This window comes from Elephas maximus, chromosome 16, assembly GCF_024166365.1.
Source record: "Elephas maximus indicus isolate mEleMax1 chromosome 16, mEleMax1 primary haplotype, whole genome shotgun sequence".
Classification (NCBI taxonomy): Eukaryota; Metazoa; Chordata; class Mammalia; order Proboscidea; family Elephantidae; genus Elephas; species Elephas maximus.
The window spans coordinates 82,188,318-82,208,656 of NC_064834.1; the positions used below are offsets into that span (position 1 = coordinate 82,188,318).

The following is a 20,339-nucleotide window of genomic DNA, read 5'->3' on the forward strand; positions in this document are numbered from 1 at the left end:
GTGCCTGAGGGTGTGAGTGCCTGAGGGTGAGTGTGTGAGTGCCTGAGGGTGAGTGTGGGTAAGTGTGTGTGAGTGCCTGAGGGTGAGTGCCTGAGGGTGTGCGTGTGAGAGTACCTGAGGGTGAGTGTGTGTGAGTGCCTGAAAATGAGTGCGTGTGAGTGCCTGAGAGTGTGTGGTGTGGCAGTGTGGCTGTGTGCAGTGTGGTGTGCTGGTGTGTGGCATAGAGTGGTGTGGTGGCGTGTGGCGTGGTGTGGCATGTGCCATGGTGTGGTAGTATGGGGTGGTGTGTGGTGTGTAGTGTGTGATGTGGTTTGGTGGCATATGGTATGGCACGGTGGCATGGGGTGGTGTGGCAGTGTGTGATGTGATTTGGCAGCGTGTGGCATGTGATGTGATTTGGTGGTGTGTGGCGTGTGATGTGGTTTGGTGGCGTGTAGCGGGGTGGCGTGGCAGTGTGTGATGTGTGTGGCACGTGATGTGGTTTGGTGGTGTGTAGCGGGGTGGCGTGGCAGTGTGTGATGTGTGTGGCACGTGATGTGGTTTGGTGGCGTGTGGCATGGTGGCATGGGGTGGCGTGACAGTGTATGATGTAATTTGACGGTGTGTGTGATGTGGTTTGGTGGCATGTGGCATGGAGCGGTGGCATGGGGTGGCGTGGCAGTGTGTGATGTGATTTGGCGGTGCGTGGCATGTGATGTGGTGTGTGGTGTGGCATGGCAGTGTGTGGTGTGGCCTGCTGCTGCTCCTGGGCAGGGCTGTGCTCACATTTCTCCAGGTGTGTGAGTCAAGCTCTTCTCTCCTTCATTCTGTGGGTGTCTTTTGTCCAGAACTTGGGGTCACATCAGATGGTTTTTCATTGTCCTTTTTTATGGTCATCTTGAGCATTTTCCCGTGTCATTATTTTCCAAAAATGTATTCGATGACTTTATAGTGTGTATGTAACACAATTTGTTTAATCCCATGCTGTTGAAAATCCAAGTTTTTTTTTTTTAGTGTTATAAATAATGGTGCAAGGGACGTCTTTGTGTATAATACGTGTCTAGAAATAGAACTACTGGTAAAATAGTCTGTTTTTTAAGACTTGTGTTGTATTTTCAACTTGCCCCTCAGACAAGCTGCTCCACCCAGAGATGAGGATGGTGATGTCCCTGACACAGGGTACCTTTGGCTTCATAAAGACTTTTTTTCCAAATTGATAGGCAAATATAATTTTTTGTTTTATTGCAGTTAGTAAATTATTACTGAGCTTGAACAGGTTTTCCCGTTTACAGGCCTTTTTTGTTCTTTGGTAAAGTGTCTGTGTATGTCCGTTTTCTGTTTTGCTCTGAGGGATTTTATGTTTTTCTCACTGATTTTTGAAGAGCTTTTCTCAGGTTTAACATAAGCATCTTTTATCTTAAATTGCACACGTTTTCCATTGTTTATTGTTTTCCCTATAGTTTTTAAAATTTTAACTTTTTTAACTTAAAGGTTTAAATTTTGAGTGTTTGAATCTATACGCGTTTTCCCCTTGTCTTAGTCATCTAGTGCTGCTGTAACAGAAATTCCACAAGTGGATGGCTTTAACCAAGAGAAATGTATTTCCTCACAGTAAAGTGGGCTGAAAGTCCAAATTCAAGGCATCGGCTCCAGGGGAAGGCTTTCTGTCTCCGTCAACTCTGGGGGAAGGTCCTTGTCCTCCATTTTCCCCTGGATGAAGAACTTCTCAGGCACAGGCACCCTAGGTCCAAAGGACGCTCTGCTCCTGGTGCTGGTTTCTTGGGGGTATGAGGTCCCCAACTCACTGCTTGCTTCCCTTTGCTTTCATCTCTTAAGAGATAAAAGGTGGTGCAGGCCACACCCCAGGGAAGTGCCCTTTACATTGGATCAGGGAGGTGACCTGGGTAAGGGTGGTGTTACAATCCCACCCTAATCCTTTTAACATAAAATTACAATCACAAAATGGAGGACAACCACACAATGCTGGAAATCATGGCCCAGCCAAATTGATAGACACATTTTTGGGGGAACATATTTAATCCATGACACTCCTCTAGGTTCATTTGTTTGCTTTTGTATCTAGAAAGCCCTCTTTTCTACCTTGAGGGCAGCTGTTTGCTCATACTTTCTTCTCATTCTTCTGTGGTTTAGTGTTTTGTGTTTATCTCCTGAAATTATATGAAGTTTATTATGTTTGTGGGATAAAGAAAAGATCTAATATAGTGTTTTGAAAAGAAACATTTGAGTAGTTTTCCAAGTATTCTTCTTCATTACCATCTAGGGAATTTCTCACCCTGTAATTCTGAATGAGGAAGGCCTTGGCTATGGGGAGGACTGCACCTTAAGCCGCCGTAGCATCATTGCCTCTTGCTGCTTGGGTGTTCTCTCTTGGGGGTGTGAAACAGGCAGGCTGGAATTCAGCCCCGGTCTGTGTCATGTTTCCCACTGAAATGGAATGAGTTTATAAAGGTCTTTTCCTTTAAGGGAAAGAAACGATCTTTATAAATCGGCCAAGTCCCGCCCCCAGAGAAATTGCTGTACACGCGTGGCTGCCATCAAGGATGCTCTGTGTTCCCCAGAGGGAGGGTGGTGCAGGCACCAGGACCTGCAGCTCTGCTGTCTAAAATCACAGTTTCATTTTACCCGAATTGTTAGAAGAAAAGGATACTTCCTTGAAAGTAAAGGAACTTCTGAGCTTAAGAGGAATGTTTTTATTAGTGCAGGAGATATGAGATCTCTAAAATTTGTCTAAGACTAAGAAAATATTTTCTTAAAACTTTAAGAGCTTGGAATTTAAAGACAGATGAGTTTTGGACCGTGCTGCTGTGCTCCGCCTTGCACACAGCAGCCTGCTCCCTGCTGCTGCGGAGCGTAGGTCTGAGTGGCCGTGTCTCCTGGGGTCTCAGGGTAGTGTCTGCTGTGCCATCATGCCTCTGGTTTGCAGTCCTCAGCCACGTTCAGTGACGCAAGGCTGAGCTTCACTTGCTCTGGCTTCCCTCCTTGGAGCTCCAGGTCAGACTCAGTTCCTGGAGTCAGTTACCACTCCAAGTCACTGCCTGGAAGCCCGAGTTCCTCCTTTCTTCCTGGCCGGGGTTTGTCTTGCCACCGTCATTTCGCATCTGGTTTTCCAGGAATGCGGCACCCTTCCAGCCTGGTCCATTTCCTTTCCCTTCAGGGTTTTCTGTTCTGGCGATTGTTTCTGGATCTTCTCTGCCTCATGTTCCGCTCTGTCTTTCAGGGACCCAGAGTCCTGCCACTCGGCTGCCTGGCTCTCATGGATACGGTCATCCCTATACCTGCTGAAGGGAAGCTGCTTTTCTTTCCCCTCTGCTACTGCTTTCCCAGGGTTCAGGCGTGAGATTGGACGGACCCTTTCTTTGTTTTGTTGCTAATGGGGACTCCCTTACTTTTTTTCTCACCACCCTGCTTCCTATGATTTTGTAGTTCAGTCGGAGGGAAATGTGTTCCTGTAACTTCCTGTGAGTTTGTGCTGTCATGTCGACTCTTAGACTCCTTCCTGTACGCTGTGCAGTGCAGTTCCCCGGGGCCAGGAGAACAATGCCTCCATTCCCCATGACAGTCTTTCAGTGAAGACTAGAGAAAGATGCAGCTCGACTGCTCAGGGCTGGGAAGGGCCAGGAACAGGGGCCAACTGACTGGGGCTGGGGCTCCATGGCAAGGGAGCCTGGCTGGTTGAGGAGGTGGTGTTTGACAGACCTGAGAGCGGTGAGGAGGGAACCACAGGGAAGAGCAGGTGCAAGGCCTTGAGGCCAGAGAAGGAGGGAGGTTGGTGCCTGGCGCAGAGCCCGCGGGAGGGAAGGCAGAGGCCGTGACATCAGCCTCATGGGGCTCTGCAGACCCTGGAAGGACTTTGGCTTTCACTGCAAGGGAGGTGGGAGGTGGTGGACTTGAGTTTTCTGAGGATTGCGCTGTCTGTGGTATGGAGAATATGCTGGAAGGGGACGAGGGCAGAAGCAGAGAGATTGACCAGGAGGCTGGAGCAGCGACCCAGCAGGACTGAGGGGGCTGAGGCCAGGGTGGCGAAGGATGGAGTGGGAGGGCAGGTGAGAGCGGTCAGATCTGGGCACACTTTGAAGATAGCGGCAACAGGAAGTGCGGATGGGTCAGACTGGGGTGGGGGGTATGTCTCAGCCTCTGCAGATGGAAGCTTGGAAGAGTGGGGTTGACACCACGCTGAGAGGGAAGTGACGGAGCAGTATGAGTGGTGTGTGTATGTGTGTGTACATGTGTGCAGATGCATGCATGTGCACGCTTCCACATGTTTACATGCACGTGGGTGTGTGCTTATGTATGTGCATCTATGCATGTGTACACACATACTCATACACGTGCATATGCTCATGCGTGTGTGCTAGTGTGCGTGAACACGTGCACACATGCATAGGTATGCATGTATGTGCATGGTCACGCATGTTTATCTGCATGTGCGTGTGCAAACATCCTCACGTGTGTGTGCTCTCATGCATGTGTGTTGTGTGTGTGCACACAAGGCATGCATGTGTGTGTTTGTGTGTGTGTGCACTCCTGCATGCACACGTGTATGAGAAGATGAGATTGTAACATCAGGAGCTCAGTGTGGACCTGTGGGCTTGAGGGCCTGTCAAATGCTACCAGGAACAGTCCAGGGTCCTGATGGCACCTGGCGGTCCTGTTGACTGTCTCTGCTCGAGGCTCCCTTAGAGTCACCAGCATGTGGAGGCCTTTAGGAAGCTGGCCAAGGATATCCATGGGGGACCAGGGAGGTGATGACAGACCTTCAGAGGGAACAGAGTGGGTGGCCAGGAGTGGACAGGCAAGGTCTCTGGAGGCCACATGAAGATAGTGCCTCTGTAAGGGGCTCCGTGGTCTGCTGTGTAGCCACAGTGCCCAGCTGGCTCAGTGCTGCCTGAGACTGCTGCTGGGTGTGGCCTCATGGAGGAGGATGGCTTTATCCTTAGAATTAGTGTTGCCAAATGGAAGATCTTTAAGACGGTATCTCTTAAGAACCCCCGTCCTTTCCCTTGTATTTCTTCTCTTCCCTGTATTTACTTAGTTTCATAGTTTAGTGATTCACAGTCTTTGAGTGGCCTCTTTAGAAACTGTAAACAAATGTGGACACATCTTTTATTAGGACTGCCAGGGTCGCTATGAGTCAGAATCGACTCGATGGCAGCGGAGGGTCTGTAATTTATAATTTCTGTGGGATCTGCACTCAGAGGGGAGGAGAGTCAGAGTGATTCTTTAAATGAGCTCGTGACTGGAGGGTCCACCTTGCAGACACCACCCTTCGGGGCTCTTGGGGGTCGTAGGGCTGGGGGTGCCGCAGTAGTGCCTCTCCAGGGCCAGGTGGACCTGGCTAAAGGTCTGAGACGGCCTGTTTGTCCTGTAGAACGTGTTCTGCCTCCATTTGCTGAAGGAGGTGGGTGCAGAGCAAGGTTTGTCAGATGGAGGCAGCTCCGGTGGCCAAGGGAAGGAGCCTACGTGTGGGAGAACATGTGAGCTTTGCACAGTTTTGCGCCCTTGGGTGTCATGGCTGCCGAGAGAAAGCTGGGACCATGTACCTTTCCCCCCCACCCCCGGAGCACTCGGGGTCCCCTCGTCCCTGAGTCTTTGGTTTTCTGTCCGCAGGTCGTGCCCATTAGCAGTGGCATCGACTGCCTGCTGTTTGTACTTGCTTTGCTCTCTGCTCTTTCCTTGATGTCCTCCTCCCCTCAGACCTCACTACCAGGACGGGCGAGGGAGCTGGGGGCTTGGGACAGGAGAGCCTGGGAGGACGGGGGTGCTGAGGAGGTTAGGAGGACGGGGAGGCGGGGGGATAGAGGGGACGAGAGGGTCGATGAGAGGGTCGATTAGAGGGTCGCAAGAGATAAGAGGGTCAAGAGGGATAAGGGGTCTTTGGGCCCGGACGGTTTCCCCTCTTTTCTGGCGTCTGCAGAGCCTCTTTACTTTGGGTCACAGCCTGGCCTCTGTGTTCAGCCATTTGGAGTGGGAGGGTGGCTTGGATGGGGCGTCCCCACTGTTCTGTTTCTCTCCCAATCAGGGTCATGTCACCAGGGCTCCCAATATCCCTGCTTCTGATGGTGATACGTGGGAGAGGGTGCGCAGGCCCCTCAGCCTGCTTAGCACAGGCGGCCGCTGTCTAGCCTTGCCCTTCTTCCCTTCCCTTTTCTTTCTTTTTTAAGCGATTTTTAGAAATCTTCTGCCAATTTATAAGGAGCTCTGGTGGTGCAGTGGTTAAGCACTTGACTAGTAAGCGAAAGGTCAGAGGTTCGAACCTACTGGAAGAACGTGATGATCTGATTCTGTAAAGATTTACGGCCTGGGAAACCCTGTGGGGCAGTTCTTTGTCACATGGGGTCACTATGAGTTGAAATTGACTCAACAGCACACAACACCAACATGCCACTTATGACTTCATTCCTTTTTTAACAGTTTTATTTGAGATGTGACTTGCATACCATAAAGCTTACTCACAAAGTATACAATCCAGTGCTTTTCAGTGTGTTCCGAGTTGTGCGACCATTACCACGGTCTAACTTTAGAGCATTTCCATCGTCCCCCAGAGAACCCCACACCCTTAGCAGGGACTTGCATCCCCACTTCCTCAGCCTCTGGCAACCTCGAACCTGCTGTCAGTCTCTATGGATCTGCCTAGTTTGAACATTTTGTATAAGTGGCCTCGTACAAGATGTGGGCCTTTGTGTCTGATTTACTTGCACTCAGCATCATGTTTTCAAGGGTCACCTGTGTTCTAGCAGGTATCGGTACCTCATCCCTTTCTATGGCTGAGTGATAGTCCGTTGTGTGGATGGATCACGTTTTGTTTACCCATCATCTGTTTGTGGACACTTGGGTAGTTTCCACTTTTGGCTGTTGTGGATAGTGCCGCAACGAACCTTCACGCACGAGTTTTCTGCGCGGACGTATGTGTTTTCAACTCTCTTGGGTGTATACGTAGTAGAGGAATTGCTAGCTCATACGGTGACTATGTTTAAGTTTTTGAGGACCCACCTAACTGTTGTCCAGCCTGCTGAACCATTTTACATTCCCACCAGCTGTGCATGAGGGCTCCGGTTTCCGCACTCCTTTTTATTCTAGCGTCCTCATGGGTGTCCAGAGGGATCTCACTGTGGTTTGATTTGCATTTCCCTGGTGACTAGTGATGTTGAGTCTCTTTTCATGTGCTTATTGTGACTCCAGGGCAATGGGTTTATTGGCCATTCTGTTCATATCCTCTACCTGCTTTTTATGTTTTATCAGCTGGCCATTTGGTTTTTTATTCTGCTTTCTTCTGGTTGTGTGCAAGGATGAGGAGGAAGGCCTGCTGTGTGGTGGGAGAGGACTGAAGGGGGGTGGACTGAACTCAGCTGGGTTCTATCTAGGTTCTCCTGGCTGGACCTTGGTGTCAGTGACTGAATTGCCCAGCATGCTGGCTGGGGCCAGCCATCTTCCGTCTTCCCAGGGTGTCCTCGGCCTCTCCTTCTGTGGTCTTCAGGGCTCTTTTTCCATGGCCAGGTTCTTTGCCTTCATTACTTTGTCTATAATTCTATCTTCATGTGCCAGGGACTTCTGCAGGCTTATGTCCCAAGATCTGCAGGCCAAGCAACTAGCCAGAGGCTTCGGCAGGCTTAAGTGCTAAGATTTGTAGGTCAGGTGGCAAGAAGAGTGTGGGATCAAGAGAGAGAGAGACAGAAAGAGAATGCCAGAACATTCATTTATATTCTCAAGCCAGACCACACACCCGAGGAAACTCTCCTTTCAACTGATTGTTTGATCACATCATGAGAGGTAATTACATTGTCACATCACATCATCTCATTTCATTGCATCGACCCATCATGTCAAGCCATCCCATCATCCGATCAAGTCAACCCGTCATGCCATCCCATCACATCAGTCCATCGTGCCATCCCGTCACACCAGCCCATCATGCCAGCCCATCACACCAGCCCATCATGCCAGCCCATCACATCAGCCCATCATGCCATCCCCTCACACCAGCCCATCACACCAGCCCATCATGCCAGCCCATCACGCCAGCCCATCACATCAGCCCATCACGCCATCCCTTCGCCAGCCCATCACGCCAGCCCATCACATCAGCCCATCATGCCATCCCGTCACACCAGCCCATCATGCCATCCCGTCACATCAGCCCACCATGCCATCCCATCACACCAGCCCATCACGCCAGCCTGTCACACCAGCCCATCACGCCAGCCGGTCACACCAGCCCATCACGCCAGCCGGTCACACCAGCCCATCATGCCAGCCTGTCACACCAGCCCATCACGCCAACCCGTCACACCAGCCTGTTATGCCACCCCATCACACCATCCCATCATATCACAGTCATCACATTACGTCACCACAGTTTCACCATCTACTCACCAACTCCTGGATCTAGCCAAACCAGAGAGAGAACCATAGCCTCCCCTAGTCAAGTCGACACATAAAATTAACCATCGAAGTTGGGAAGGAGGTCCTTTCTCCAGCTCATTGTCTGGGGGCCATCCTTGGTAGGGTGTCTGACCTGGCTGGGGGTAGCCCTTCTGCCCCACAACCTATGCAGTGCCTGGCCTTGTGGGCCGGGTCTGTCCATAACACATCTGCTGACACAGCATGGCAGAGGATCCGTTGTGCCTCTCACTCCCCACAGCAAGCCTGTCCAGACCTACTCACAGTAGCATCTGCTTGTAGCTCTACTTGGAGCTTATTTCACTGGTCTAACTTTTTGTTTTCTCTTTCCTTACAGCCAGAAAACCTGCAGAAGAACTGGCTTCGGGAGTTTTATCAGGTAAGAAACGCTCTGGAGGCCATTGCCTGCAGACCGAGTACCTGCATGATGTGTGGGTGTTCCAACATGATGCGTGACCATTGTCTGTGGAGTGCAACCACGTGGCTGGTCCTTCAGGGTGATTCCAGGATGGGGTGTCCCCTTATCACCTGGTCTGGGAAGCTGGGTGGACAGCATATGCTGCTCAGCTGCAGTGTGGGGCGGGGCAGTGTTTGCAGGCCCGTGTCGTGCGTGGGAGCAGGGCCAGCTGGGTGGAGAGCACAGGGCAGCATGGACATGGGGCACATCCAGCTGGAGTTCACCTGGAGTGGCTTCAGCAGCTGAGTCCCAAGCTCCCTGGGGACTCTCCCAGAAGTGCAGGGGTGCCAGTGAGCTTTGAGCCTCTGGGATCCAGGACTTGCAGGGGTTTGAGTCTCGAACTTGGCCATGGCCTGCCAGAGACATGGGCCAGCCATCGCTTCCCCACCTACCTCCAGTCCAGCAGCTGTCCCTGAAAGGCCCTCACATTTGGTCCAGAATCCAAAGCTGCTCCGTGTGTCGTGGCATAGTGGCTAAGAGCTATGGCTGCTAACCAAAAGTTGGGCAGTTCGAATCCATGAGGCACTCCTTGAAAACCCTATGGGGGCAGTTCTACTCTGTCCTGTAGGGTCGCTATGAGTCAAAATCGACTCAACAGCAATGGGTTTGGTTTTGGTTTTTGGTCCCCCCATGTCCTTGCTCCGTGCCCACCCACCTGCTATGTTCACCATCCTCCTCGATAAGCAGACATTGGCCTTTAAAAACGTGACTCAGATCCTGTCCTCTCCTGCCTCCTGTTAACTCCTCCCTGGGCTGAGACAGAGTCTGAATGGACGTTGAGGCCTGTGGCCCTGTCTGCCTGCTGCCCGGGCCCTGCCCGCTGCCCTGGCCCTGCCTACCCCCTTGGCCCACTGGCCATAGCTCTGCCTCTGGCTGTGCCCCAAGGGCCCTGTTTTGGGGCCTCTGTACCTGTGCTTCTCTTGGCCCCAGCGCCCCCTTGCATCCCCACCTCCCCCATCCCACCACCCTCTCTCTGCTGGTCCTTGGCTCCTGTGCCACCTTGTGGGGGGAACTTCTTCTTCAACTCTGTCCATCCCCCTCCTGGCTACTCCTGGTATTTATTGTATCTGGCACTATACTCCGTATCTCTTGGCTGCTTCTTAATCTCCCCCACCCCAAACACGAGCTCCACAGGGGAGATGGGCCTGACAGTTCTGTGCCTCAAATAGCACTGCGCGGGGTGACTAGCATGCTGGATCCCCGGGGAAGGAGCTGGTGTGTTGCATGGACGCCAACTGGGCCTGGCCTTCTGTGCCACTAGCCAGCTGCAGGCCCAGTGGGCACCTTCCCCCACAGTGCTGTGCTTGCTTCTCAGAGCTCCCTTTTCCTCTGAGTGTGATGTGAGCCTCCTTCTCCTGAGTCTGACGTGAGCCCCCCTTTCCCCTGAGCCTGACGTGAGTACCACCTGCTCTGCTCCTTTGCACTGGATGGAGATGGTGGCGTGGGGTGGTAGGAGGCCCCTCCACCTAGGAAAGACCCACTGAGCTGCATCAGCCATGAGGCAGCATTATCCTTAGACACTTCGTTTATTTCTTGTTGCGTGTCCTGTGTTGAGTCTAGAAGTTTCAGATGTGGCTGTTTATTTTGCCCTTTAAAGATGCCCCCAAAGCAGACAGGCTTCTCTGGGCATAGAAAGTCCTGGTGGGGTTCATGGCTCTTCCTGGTCCGTGGCGTTTCCTCACAGACCTCATCAGCATTAGGAGGAATGGATGGCGGTGGCTCAGCGGGTTGAGGCAACTGCGTTTTGGGTTTGGAGAGGAGCCCTGATGTACCTGAAACTTGGGGTCAGCTTTGCTGTCCTGACCAGAGCTGGCGCCCTCCTGTACTGACAGGCACCTTCCAGCTGTGTGTGTGCACGGCGCTGCGCCTAAGCTGCCCTGTGTGCTCGAGGTGCCCACTGCAGGGAGGGGGCAGGCCACGAGGAGGCCAGGCTGAGCTCCATTTGGCCTGAGAGTGGATGTCCGTGGTCAGAGCCAACAAGGTCTCGGGCCTGGGCCAGTTCCAGGAGCTGGTCAGGGTCTGAGGAATGGGGCGATCCCTGGGGTTGGGCGAGCAGGGAGCTGGCATTGGTGGCACTGTCAGTGAACATGCACCCCCTCCCCAAATGAGGCCCCAAGCAGTTTGCCCATATGCACCCCTCCCCACTGTGCCTGGGAGAGGAAGCTCCTGCTTGGGCCCTGGCCCCTGGCTCCTTGCCTCCTTTACAGGGGCCCCGTGTCCATGCCCCCAGGGTCCAGGGAGACCCTGCGTCATGCCCCCAGGGTCCAAGAGTCCCTCCACGTCTGTGCCCTGGGTCCAGGAGGCCCTCGTCTGCACCCACCGGGGCCCCCAGGATTCAGCGGACTGGGGATTGGCTGTGTGTGTCATCTGATTGGCATGTGTGTAAACATGTGGACACCCGAGAGGTCGGCGGTGTGACATCTGTCACTGGAGGGAGGGTCACATGTCAAGGTGTAAGGTCAGGAAGCTGATGGGTCTCACAAGAGCACAGGACCACGTGCGAGGCAGCCTGCCAAGGGGGCTGAGAACCAGGCCTACGTCCAGGGTGTCCATGGCCACGGGAGTCATGGACTCAGTGTCTGGTGTGGCAAGAAGGAGCAGGAAGATGGCAGGGGAGATTGGGGGGTGGGCCAGCAAGTGGGTGGTGGGCTGGCAAGTGGGTGGGAGCCACCTCCCTTATCCTGCTGCCAGCCTGGGGTGCAGGTACAGGCAGAGGCTGCTATGACTGCCCATTTCAGAGGGCACTGGGCAGCAAGCAGTGCACCTGCATGGCAGTTGAAGTGTGGCCTCTGGTGACAAGCTCAGTCCAGGAGTTTATCTCCCATGCCCTGCTTTCCTGGGTGTTTTCCAGCCCTTGTAAGTGAGAGCCTAGACTTTGCCTCAGCCAGGTGGATGAGGTACCACAGATGTGTGTGTGAGTGTGCACGTGTGCACATGTGTTTGTGTGCGTGTGCACGTGAGCATGCATGTGTGTGTGAGCGTGTGCGCGTGTACGTGTGCACCTGTGTACATGAGTGCATGTGTGTGCGTGCGGGGGGTCTCCCACCAGGACAACTCCTAGACCTCACTGTCCTGGCAGCCTCCGGGTGGTGCACTGTAGCTGTGCTGGCTGTTTGAATTTAAATGAAACAATAAAAAATTCAGCACCTGTTGCACCAGTCACATTGAAGTGCTTAGTAGCCAGTGCTGCCTGGGGGAAACACAGCCCTCCTACAACATCATGCTGACCCCTGAGTTTCTTGCCGTGAGAGGTACAGCCCCCTACCCCAAGGAAAAGCCCATTCATGCCTGCGGTCTGGGCGTCCTTGCTCGACGTGGCCTGGCATTTGTCCCTGCCTCTGCCCTTCTGAGCCTGCAGGGAGAACCTTCATAAGAGACTGCCTGGCATTTCCCCCATTCCTCACCCCAGTGATCCTGTGAGGTGGCTCTGTCCTCACCCTATGTCTTAGGCTGGGTTCTCTAGGGAAGTAAAGCCAGTAAAATATATAAATACTTACATGTGTACACACACATATATACATCGTTGTTGCTGTTAGGTGCCATTCAGTCAGTTCTGACTCATAGCTACCCCACGCACAATAGAACAAAAAACTGCCCAGTCCCACGCCATCCTCACAATCATTATGCTTGACCCCATTGTTGAAGCTACTGTGTCCATCCATCTCGTTGAGGGTCTTCCTCTTTTTTTATGACCCTCTGCTTTACCAAGCATGATGTCCTTCTTCAGGGACTGGTCCCTCCTAATAACATGTCCAAAGTATGTGAGACGTAGTCTCGCCATCCTTGCTTCTAAGGAGCATTCTGGTTGTACTTCCTCCAAGACAGATTTGTTCATTCTTTTGGCAGTCTGTGGTATATTCAGTATTCTTCGCCAGCAGTTCAGAGGCGTTAATACTTCTTTGGTCTTCCTTATTCATTGTCTAGCTTTCGCATGCATGTGAAGTAATTGAAAACGCCATGGCTTGGGTCTGGCACACCTTAATCTTCAAGGTGACATCTTTGCTTTTCAACACTTTAAGGTCTTTTGCAGCACAGTTACCCAATGCAATGCGTCTTTTGATTTCTTGACTGCTGCTTCTGTGGGTGCTGATTGTGGATCCAAGTAAAATGAAATCCTTGACAACATCAATCTTTTCTCTGTTTATCATGATGTTGCTTATTGGTCCAGTTGTGAGGATTTTTGTTTTCTTTATGTTGAGATATAATCCATACTGAAGGCTGTGGTCTTTGATCTTCATTAGTAAGTGCTTCAAGTCCTCTTCACTTTCAGCAAGTAAGGTTGTGTCATCTGCATAACACAGGTTGTTAATGAGTCTTCCTCCAATCCTGATGCTCCGTTCTTGTTCATATAGTCCAGCTTCTCGGATTATTTGTTCAGCATACAGATTGAATAGGTATGGTGAAAGGATATAGCCCTGACCACACCTTTCCTGACTTTAAGCCACACAATATCTCCTTGTTCTGTTTGAAAGACTGCCTCTTGAGCTATGTACAGGTTCCTCATGAGCACATTAAGTGTTTTGGAATTCCCATTCTTCACAATGTTATCCATAATTTGTTATGATCCACACAGTTGATGGCCTTTGCATAGTCAATAAAACACAGGTAAACATCTTTCTGGTGTTCTCTGCTTTCAGCCAGGATCGATCTGATATCAGCAGTGATACCCCTTGTTCCCTGTCATCTTCTGAATCTAGCCTGAATTTCTGGCATTTCCCTGCTGATGTACTGCTGCAGCCGCTTTTGAATGATCTTCAGCAAAATTTTACTTGTGCGTGATATTAGTGATATTGTTCGATAATTTCCACATTCGGTTGGATCACCTTTCACGGGAACAAGCATAAATATGGGTCTTTTCCAGTCAGTTGGCCAGGGAGCTGTCTTCCAAATTTCTTGGCAGAGACAGGTGAACACTTCCGGTGCTGTATCCATTTGTTGGTATGTATATATGTATGCATATCCATATATACTGGGTCTGGGTTTATATATATATATATATTTATATATATATATATATTTATACATATATATATACATACACATATGTATAAAAGAAATGTCTCAGGCAGTTGTAGAGGCTGGAAAGTCATAAGTCCATGGGTCAGGCTAGAGACCCTCTGACTCACATAGCTGCAGAGGCTGGCGAACCCAAGATCAGCAGGCCAGACAACAGGACTCTGGCTCACAGACTGTGGAAGCCGACGAATCCCAAGATCGGCAGGCAAGATGGCAGGTATGCTGTTAGCCCAAGTCCCAAGAACCAGAGGTCAGATGAATAGGAGCCAGCTGCAGGATCCAAAGCGAGCAAAAGCCAGCAAGCTTTGCCAGAAAATCCCTCTATATTCGATGCAGACCACACCCCCAAGGAAACTCCCTTTCAACTTATTGGCTACTCATTACAGATGACATCTTGGAGATGATTATGTAATATCAGATCTCGTTATGGAGGTGATTACATCATCACATAGCTGCCAAACTATATCATAACTGCCAAACCACTAAGAATTGTGGCCCAGCCAAGTTAACATGCAACTTGAACCATCATAGCAAGTAAGATGGCAGGCTGCTGGCTCAAGTACCAAAAGCATTAGTTCAGGTAATGACGAGCCAAATACAGCATCCAGAGCAGAGCAAAAGCCAGCGAGCTTTGCAAGAAAGACCACCTATATTGGATATAGGCCACACCCCCATGGAAACGGCCATTCAACTGGTTGGCCACTCACAGCAGATCCCATCATGGAGGTGATCACATTTATATAAGACCTCACCATGGAGGGGATTACATCATTATACGGATGCCAGACTACATCATAACTACCAAACAGCTGAAAATCTTGGTGCAGCCAATTTGACACACAACTTTTAACGACCACACCCTGCTTGATTCTATGAGGTGGCACTGTCCTCACCCCAGTGATCCTGGGAGGTGATACTGTCATCACTCTTGATCCTCAGGTGAGGAAGTGAGGCACGGAGAGATAAATGACAGGCCCAGGACACACTCCGGAGCAGCTGACCCAGGTTCTTCTGCTTCTGCCACAAGGGGCTGTTGTTTGGGATTCCTCACTACAGTGACCAGGGGCAAGGTCAAGAGCCCCGACCCAGCCCCAGTAGGGGATGCCTCACTGTCCTGTGTTCCTGGCACGTCGGCTGGTCTCTTCTGGGGTGTCTCTTCCACCTTTGGCTTTTATCGCTGCTCTGAGGCAACCCCTGTTGTGTTGGGGGCACACTATGATGTCACATGGTCTCATTCTCCCATGTGGGCAGGCTGGATCCATGGCCTGAGGCCAATCCAGGTCCTTGACCCCCTCTAGCTCCCAGGGAACAAGTTGTTGTTGTTAGGTGGTTTTGAGTCGGTTCCGACTTAATAGTGACCCCGTGTACAACAGAACGAAACACTGCCTGGTTCTGTGCCATTCTCACAATCGTTGCTGTGTTTGAGCCCATTGTTGCAGCCACGGCGTCAGTCCATCTTGTTAAGGGTCTTCCTCTTTTTTGCTGACCCTCTTTACCAAGCTTGATGGCCTCCTCCAGGGACTGGTCTTTCCTGATAACATGTCCAAAGTATGTGAGACAAAGTCTCGCCATCCTTGCTTCCAAGGAGCATGTCCAGGCATGGACCAGTAACGTGAAATTTGCCTCCAAAAATTAGAGGATGCAAGAGACCAAAGAAAGAGGTGGGCAGCTCCAGTGTGGCAGGAAAGGAGTATATTAGGGAGACTTACACACAAGGCCGAGTCCTGGCGGCTCCGGGACCAGAGCAGATCTTCATGCTCCGCACTGGGAGGGCAGAGGTTTTATAGTGGTGGACGATAGCGTCTCCATGCCAGGGGCTTACATAAGAATATAAATTGTAGTGAACTAGCAGAAAGCATGAGGGCGCCCATGTTCTACCTCACAAAGCTTGTTTCCTCTCCAGTCCACCCATCAAGGCTGGGTCTTACAATCTGGCATTTTCCTCCACTTGTGCTGTAGTACAAGAAAACCCATTACCTCCTTGCTGGGAACAGATAAAGAAGTGGGGTTGACCAGGTGCCTTAAAGTGCCCGTGCATGCACAAGAGACAGAGAAAGTTAGTGTGTGCTCAGAACAGGGGAAAGGCTTCTCTGATAAGAAACTGGGAGAGAGAAGGCGACCCAATTCCCACCCTCCTTGTCAGAGAATGCTCTGGGCCCAAGGCCTTTACTTCGGCAGCCTGGATGAGGCGTAGAGGCAGACCGTTTCCCCAACAGAGCATTCTGGCTGTACTTCTTCCAAGATGGATTTATTTGTTCTTCTGGGAGTCCATGTTATATGCAGTATTCTTTGCCAACACCATAATTCAGAGGCATCAGTTCTTATTCGATCTTCCTTATTCATCGTCCTGGTTTTGAATGCATATGAGGTGATTGAGAATATTATGGCTTGGGTCAACACACCTTAGTACTCAAAGTGACATCTTTGTTTTTTAACACTTTAAAAAGAGGTCTTTTGCAGCAGATTTGCCCAATGCGATAACACATCATTTGATTTCTTGACCGATGTGTCCATGGGCACTGATTGTGGATCCAAGTAAAATGAAATCCTTGACATTGTCAATCTTTTCTCTGTTTATTGTGATGTTGCTTATTGCTCCGGTTGTGAGGATTTTTGTTTTCTTAATGTTGAGGTGTAATCCATACTGAAGGCTGTAGTCTTGGATCTTCATCAGTAAGTGCTTCAAGTCGTCTTCACTTTCAGCAAGTAAGGTTGTGTCATCCGCATACCGCAGGCTGTTGATGAGTCTCCCTCCAGTCCTGATGCTGCTTTCTTCTTCACATAGACCAGCTTCTCGGATTATTTGCTCAGCATACAGGTTGAATAAGCACGGTGAAAGGATACAACTCAGACACATACCTTTTCTAATTTTAAATCATGTAGTATCCCCTTGTTCTGTTGGATTGACTGCCCGGGAACCAGGGGGAGGGTAAGCGAGTGTCATGGATTGCATTGTGTCCACCAAAAAATATGTGTCAACTTGGCTAGGCCATGATTCCCAATATTGTGTGGTTGTCTTCCATTTCGTGATTGTAATTTTATGCTAAAGAAGATTAGGGTGGGATTGTAACACCACCCTTACTCAGGTCACCTCCCTCATCCAATGTAAAGAGAGATTGCCTGGGGTGGGGAAAGGGAAGCAAGCAGAGCGTTGGGGACCTCATACCACCAAGAAAGCAGTGCTGGGAGCAGAGCATGTCCTTTGGACCTAGGATCCCTGTGCCCGAGGAGCTCCTCAATTGGGAAGATCAATGACAAGGAATCTTCCTCCAGAGCTGACAGAGAGAAAGCCTTCCCCTGGAGATGACACCCTGAATTTGGACTCGTAACCTACTGTTACCAATCGCCAATCTGACACAAAGGGTTCTGGTCTTTTCCCGAGTAAGAATACACACGAAAGACAAACTATCTTCAGCAAGCTTTATTTTGCTTGAGTCAAGCAAAAGGAGTCAGTGGGGGACTAAGCCTCTCCAAAAGGCTGACCCAAAAAGGGAAGCAAGGCTAGGGTTTATATGGGTTTGGTGGAGATGATAGAATAATGAATATTTAGTAGGCTTTTTTCAAGGGCTGGGTATTTCTTAGAGTGGCGGTACGTGCTAATTAGGTTGTGTGCGCGTCTGGAATCTAAGATGGAACCCGCTGATATTCAAGATGGAGTCCTCTCGGCAGCCCTTGGCATCATTATTATGGGATATAGCGCAAGTGCACTGATCTTTGGCACTACATCGTCATCTTCGGAGGACTAAGAAAGGTTAAACAGTGGTCATACTTTGTTCTTCTGAGCTTGCGGGAGCCTGTAAAGGGGGAGGGGACTCGAAAAACTCTAAGAAGGAGATAGTAATTCATGAGTTGTTTCAGTTTTATCTCATGTTGTCAGGGCTTGGTTCCTGTTTACCCAACTTCTAGATGGTAATCTTTTAACAGCTCTTTTGTTCTGCCAGCACAGTTAACCCTATCTGTCTCGCTAGTGGACTGTGAAAGTATAAATTTCTTTGTTAAAGCCATCTACTTGTGGTATTTCTGTTATAGCAGTACTAGATAACTAAGACAGTGAGGATACAGTCCGCCAGCCCCCGTCTCCAAGTAATTTGCTCTGAAACATATAGAAAATTGAGGATAAAGTGCCCACTTTCTGGATATGTGAGACTCAAGTGACCATTACAACAGTACCTTTTGCTCGTATCATTGTGGTATATTGTGTGCGATAACAGTATCCTGAGCATACCCCACAGTAAATGGAGTTCATTCATTCATTCATCCATCTGCTCATTCACTGCCCTGAGCCCTGGAGTTTACATTCCATGGGAGAGATGGGCCAGGGCAGACAGCGGGGTCAGGAGGTGGTGGCTCCATGGAGAAAATGGGGTGAACAGTACATGGCTCCTGAGGAGGCAACTTTAGGACTGAACCCTGAAGGATGGGAAGAGCAACACTTGGCCTTTATTGGTGAAGTGGTGATTTTAGCTCTTCAGACTGCAGACAAGGTCACGAGAAGTTGTTTCTACCTTTTTTTATCCTGTTTACAAAGGTAATATACTTGAGTCTAGGCTTTGGGGCAGGGTCCAGTCTCTCGTCCCCACCACTGTGTCTTGAGAACCCAAGGCTGTGCCTGGCATGCAGTGTGTGCTCAGTAGATGTTAGCTGGATGTTGAATCATGTATGCTCATCGAGGAACTTGAACAGAGCAGAAGAGTATAAAGAAAACATCCTTACCCCTAGGCCTGCCTCCAGCTTGATGTACTCACTTCCCAATGTGTGTCTAATTTGCTGCATATGACAGTAGGGAAATGTAACCCTCCATAGGTGGGTCACAGGTATATATGTATTTTTTTTTACAACTTACTCTTTTTTTTTTCTTTATAAACTGGGAAATCTTTCCATGTCAGTTAATACATTAGACATTTTAATAGCTTCAGAGAATTTCATTATATGGATAGGCCATCATTATTAAAGTCATTTTTTTTTTAATTGATGGGCCCTTCGATTGTTTAAAGTTTGTTATAGTAATGTTAAAGATATAGTCTTGATTCTCATACAAATACCAAAGGAACAGATGTTGAAGGTTTTATTTATTCACTAATGAGAGAGCCAGTAGAAAGTGAGAACTGATTCAAAGAAGAACCCAAAGAGCAGACAAACAGATAAGCCTATCAGGAGTGCTGAAATGGCTTTTGTGTAATCATTTGCAAAATTGGCCAGTATCCACAGGGGAATAATCAATTATATTCCACCAGATACTCTGCATTTCTGTGGTCAAGAATTGAAGGGTTTTTCATTACTATCAGTTTTTACAACTTACAGAGTTACAGATCAAAGATAAGGAGAGGTAGAGATAACCCAAATGGGTGAGGTAAACAGGATACCTTCTAATATTTTTTGCTCATTTTAAAGCCTTTCACAATTTTTCCTGACAGTAATTTAAAAAATAATGTGATGTGTGCTTCCAGCTAGCATCAAGAAACAGGTCCTAAATGTACACTCCCATCTTAAATTACAACCAGAAAAAATACACAAAACAATGGTTTCCAGACATTAGACAGCAGGCAATACAGGACAATGATCCCTGAGAGGGAAAGCACGAAAGGTAAGCCCTGTAATTGCCCCAGCTTACAGCCTGGAGAGAGAATGTCCAGGCTAGTATCCAACAAAGTAAAAACTCAAAATGTCTGGCATCCAGTCAAAAATTACCAGACAGGCAAAGAAGCAGGAGAACATGACCCATAATGAGGACAAACTATCAATCAATGATCTGATTACATGTTTATCAGCTTTATCCATCTCAGAGAACCTCCTTCTGGTTTCATTGATTGTGTCTATGGTTTTTCTTTTCTCTTTCACTGATTCTGCTATTTATTATTTCTGCTCTCTTTTTACTGTGTGTTTCATTTACTTTTCTATATCTAGTTTCTGAAGGTAGAAGACAAAATTACCAATGTTAGAAATTTAGCATTGGTCATCATGACCAAAGATCATGCAGACATTGAAAAGATAATAAGGGAAGTATTATGAACTTTATGCCAATAAATTTGAATTTTTTTTTGAGTTGCAAAGCCTTTAATAACCATGTTTGCATTTTTTTTACAACATGCATAATTTCATAGCTGTTGTTCATTAGCATTTCAGTGCTTGCAAACTCATCTGCCTTTTGGATTTAGTCTTTTTTTTTATTATTTATAATTTCTATTGTGCTTTAAGTGAAAGTTTACAAATCAAGTCAGTCTCTCACACAAAAACTTATATACACCTTGCTACATACTCCCAATTACTCTCTGCCTAATGAGACAGCCCGCGTCCTTCCTCCACTCTCTCTTTTTGTATCCATTTCGCCAGCTTCTAACCCCCTCTACCGTCTCATCTCCCCTACAGGCAGGAGATACCAACATAGCCTCAAGTGTCCACCTGATCCAAGAAGCTCACTCCTCACCAGCATCCCTCTCCAACCCAGTCCAGTCCAATCCATGTCTGAAGA

At 49.2% G+C, this 20,339-nt stretch overlaps 1 protein-coding gene across 3 annotated transcripts in view; it reads left to right on the forward strand.

Annotated features, from left to right (window-relative positions):
* Positions 1–20,339, forward strand: part of INPP5A (inositol polyphosphate-5-phosphatase A) — a 205,951-nt gene that overhangs the window by 39,053 nt on the left and 146,559 nt on the right. For 2 of the 3 annotated variants that reach the window (XM_049855984.1, XM_049855985.1), the window contains exon 2: positions 8,735–8,776. In XM_049855984.1, the coding sequence (XP_049711941.1) occupies positions 8,735–8,776 (42 nt within the window). Of the gene's footprint in view, positions 1–5,849; positions 7,768–8,734; positions 8,777–20,339 lie in introns of those variants that run through there. The other variant, XM_049855986.1, reaches the window with a different exon arrangement.